General features: G+C 66.5%; 1 protein-coding gene across 1 annotated transcript; it reads left to right on the top strand.

Moving 5' to 3' along the window:
- Positions 1 to 293: 293 nt before the first annotated feature.
- On the top strand, positions 294 to 1,952 carry Smim23 (small integral membrane protein 23). The gene is made up of 4 exons (XM_042672358.1): positions 294 to 383; positions 1,219 to 1,270; positions 1,433 to 1,500; positions 1,740 to 1,952. The coding sequence occupies exons 1-4, from the start codon at positions 294 to 296 to the stop codon at positions 1,950 to 1,952; spliced, it is 423 nt and encodes a 140-aa protein (XP_042528292.1).
- The last annotated feature ends 1,137 nt before the right edge of the window (positions 1,953 to 3,089 follow it).

Raw genomic sequence — 3,089 nt, forward strand, 5'->3', positions numbered from 1 at the left:
GCGGTGGGCGGGGAGGCTGGGCTCAAGGGGGCCCAGGGCAGGAGGTATGGAGGTAGGGAGGCCTTGTGATGGAGGTCCAGGGTGGGAGGCAAGGAGGCCAGGCTCAGGGAGGCCCAGGCAGGAGGCGGGGAGGCCGGGCTCAGGGAGGCCCAGGGTGGGAGGCCCAGGCGGGAGGCGGCCTGGCTGCTCCTCCTTCTGTGACATCAGAGGAGCCCTGAGGGCTGCCGGGCGACGGCTGCCCCCCTCTCCCACCCCCAGCACCTCAGTCCTGCCGGGCAGCCGGGCCTGGGGTCATGGCCATCCAACAGCTGGGCGGTGGGGGGCCGGAGGCCGCCCAGCTGCTGGCCCAGAGGCGGAGTGGGCCCTGTGAGGACCGGAAGCAGGTGAGGTCCGCAGGCGCAGGCCGCGCTCTCCCTGGCGGTGCCCTCGCCTGCCCCTCGTCACCCCCCGAAGGCTGCCCGGCGCCCCGCACCCGGCCCCCCCCCCCCCCCCGTCCCGTTCACCCTCGTGCGGCAGCGGCTGCAGGGCCAGGGCTGGGCTCTGCTGGCTGCCGCGTCCCCCGGGCCTAGGCCGGTGCAGGGACGCTGACACCGAGTCGTGCGCGGGTGGCGGCGCTCAGCGGCCGGGCGCCTAGAGCCCAGATCCTCGGCCTCGACCCTGAGTAACCAGGGTGAGGCCGGAGCCTGGGCACCGGCTTGAGTCACACCGCGCGTACTCACTCGCGACGCGTCTGAACCCAGCGCCTTCTTACTGCGTGACTCACGCGCGGTTATAGCGCGGCCGTGTCTCCCGTTTTCCGTGGGAGAAGCGCATTGTTCATCCTTCACTCTCGCTGGGCTGGGTGGGGTGCAGGCCCGGAACCCCGGCGGCCTGAGGCACAGACAGGCAGACCCTGGGCCGAGCCTGGGGCAGAGGCAAAACAAACACAGGCGGGGTGAGATTTGTCTCCTCGGCTCAAGGGGGCCGGGTGATGCCGCACGGGGCGCGAGCTCCGCCATGGTTGCATTTGGCAGCAGTGTGGCCTAATGAAGAGAACTCGAGCTAAGCTCTGCAGCTGACCCTACACCCAGACCTGACTCCCCGTCCCCTGGAGGGACTCCTGACCTCCTCCCCACCCTCCTCCCCGTCCTCCCCGTCCTCCTCCCCGTCCTCCCCGTCCTCTTCCCCCTCCTCCCGTCCCCCGGAGGGACTCACCACCTTCCCCGTCCTCCTGTCCAGACGCTGCTGGCGCTGTTGGTCCTGCTGCTGTACCTGGGCACAGGGATTTCAGGTGAGCATCTGAGGTCTGAGGAAGGAAGCCCTGAGCCAGGCCCCCAGGAGGGGACTCTGGAGACAGACGGCTGCCCAGGCCCCAGCCCTCCCTCCCTTTCCTGCTGGGGGTGGCCATGCTGGTTCTCCCAACTGCTCAGGGCCGGCGTTGCGTCTGCTTCAGGAAGAAGCTGGGAGATGTCGGAAGGGATCCAGGACTGCAGCTATCCGCAGAGTGCAGCGGCTTCCCAGGTTATTAGGCCGCACTGTGAGGTTCTGGGCAGGGGCTCTGGGGAGGGGGAGTCCAGCCCGTGGCCGGCCGGGCTGGGTGATGGACAGGCGCAGGCGGTGGGCTGGGCTGGGCAATGGACGGGTACGGGCGGCGGGCTGGGCCGGGCTGTGGGTGGGTACCATGTGCCTGGACCCGGGGGCTTTCTGAGAGGATAAAGCCTGGGAACCGTGTCTGGAGGCAGCCCGGTGTCTGCCTCCAGGGGCTGGAGTACCAGAGCCTGGAGCCCTGGAACACCCCCGTCAAGGCCCTGCGGAGCTGGATGAAGAACAGCCTGCACGCGTTCCTGGAGAAGCTGGAGGCGGACGTGCGGGAGCTGGAGCAGCTGGTGCGGGAGCTGGAGTTTTGGCTGGACGCCCTCCTGGGGGAGCCCCACGCGGATGGACCTTGCCTGCCGCACAGGAGCCAGGCGTGAGCGCCCGGCGTGAGCGCCGGGCCGGGGCGCGGGGCGTGAGCGCCAGGCCGGGGCGCGGGGCGGGCTGAGCTGCGACCCCCGCGTTCAGGGCAAGCAAGAAAATAAAATGACTGGGAAATGGGGTCCACCCTCCACCTTCACCAGCGCCGATCGAGGACGCCAGCGCCCCGGAGAGACGCCCTCAGCCCGAGGGAGCCGACAGCGGCCGGGGGCGTGCACATTCTCTTAGCCTCTCCGAGACCCCATTTCCTCTTAGGTGAACATCGAAGACACATTCAGGCTCCCGTGGGTCCCTGATGTGAGGAAAGCCGGGGTCGGGCGGGGAGCGGGGCCCTGGCACGCACGGTGGCATCTCCTGCTCTTCCTCTCGGGAGACGCAGCCTGTGGCCGTCGGTGTCTGGGACTCGTGGACAGCCGCTCTCAAATCTGTGAGCGCATTTCCTCTGGCCTTTACCAAACCCAGCCAGACCGGCACTCACGAGAAAGGGTTGGGTTCCTCACCCCAACTGCATTCACAAAGGCGGAGAAAAACACCAGCCGCCCACAGGAACGCTGTGGGAAAGGCTACGCAAGTCAGAGCATCACAAAGCAGCGAGGGACACAGATATTTGCTGCTGCCATTGACAGTGTTACTAAACACACATTGAAAACTCTGGAAGGGCCACGTGCCGGTGCGGCTGAGATCTGGGGGATTGATGCTGGAGCCCAGGAGACCAGTGCGGCGGCTCACGCGGTCATCTCAGCGACTGTGGGAAGCATCAGACAGGAAGGCTGTGGTCCGGGGTCGGAGCCTCTCTGTAAAACAACCAGGGCAGAAAATGGCTGAAGGTGCAGCCCAGAGGGAGAGCACTGGCCCAGTGCTTGAGTCCCAACCCCAGCACAACAAAAGAAAAGAAAACAAAAGGCCTGGAAGGATGCAAGGGAGGGGAAGGCCGAGAACCGAGCGTGTGCCAGCAGAGGAGATGGAGACGGAGATGGAGACGGAGACTGCTCTGCTTCCTTCGAGTCGGACGATGAGCCACGTTCACACCCCTACCTCTGGGACCTCACTCGGGATTGCAGTGAGCCTCGCATCTGATGTCTGTCTCCATTTTAGTGGAGTTGTTATGTCCGTGCCAATTACTAAAGTGCTGAACT

Source organism: Dipodomys spectabilis, unplaced genomic scaffold (genome assembly GCF_019054845.1).
Source record: "Dipodomys spectabilis isolate Male_0828 unplaced genomic scaffold, ASM1905484v1 ptg000699l, whole genome shotgun sequence".
In the NCBI taxonomy this organism is placed as follows: Eukaryota; Metazoa; Chordata; class Mammalia; order Rodentia; family Heteromyidae; genus Dipodomys; species Dipodomys spectabilis.

Excerpts from the sequence above, each read along its gene's own strand:
- Smim23 (XM_042672358.1), top strand. The coding sequence starts at position 294 with ATGGCCATCCAACAGCTGGGCGGTGGGGGGCCGGAGGCCGCCCAGCTG. Across the intron at positions 384-1,218 it reads CCTGTGAGGACCGGAAGCAG|ACGCTGCTGGCGCTGTTGGT; the intron begins GTGAGGTCCGCA and ends CCTCCTGTCCAG. Across the intron at positions 1,501-1,739 it reads AGAGTGCAGCGGCTTCCCAG|GGGCTGGAGTACCAGAGCCT; the intron begins GTTATTAGGCCG and ends GTCTGCCTCCAG.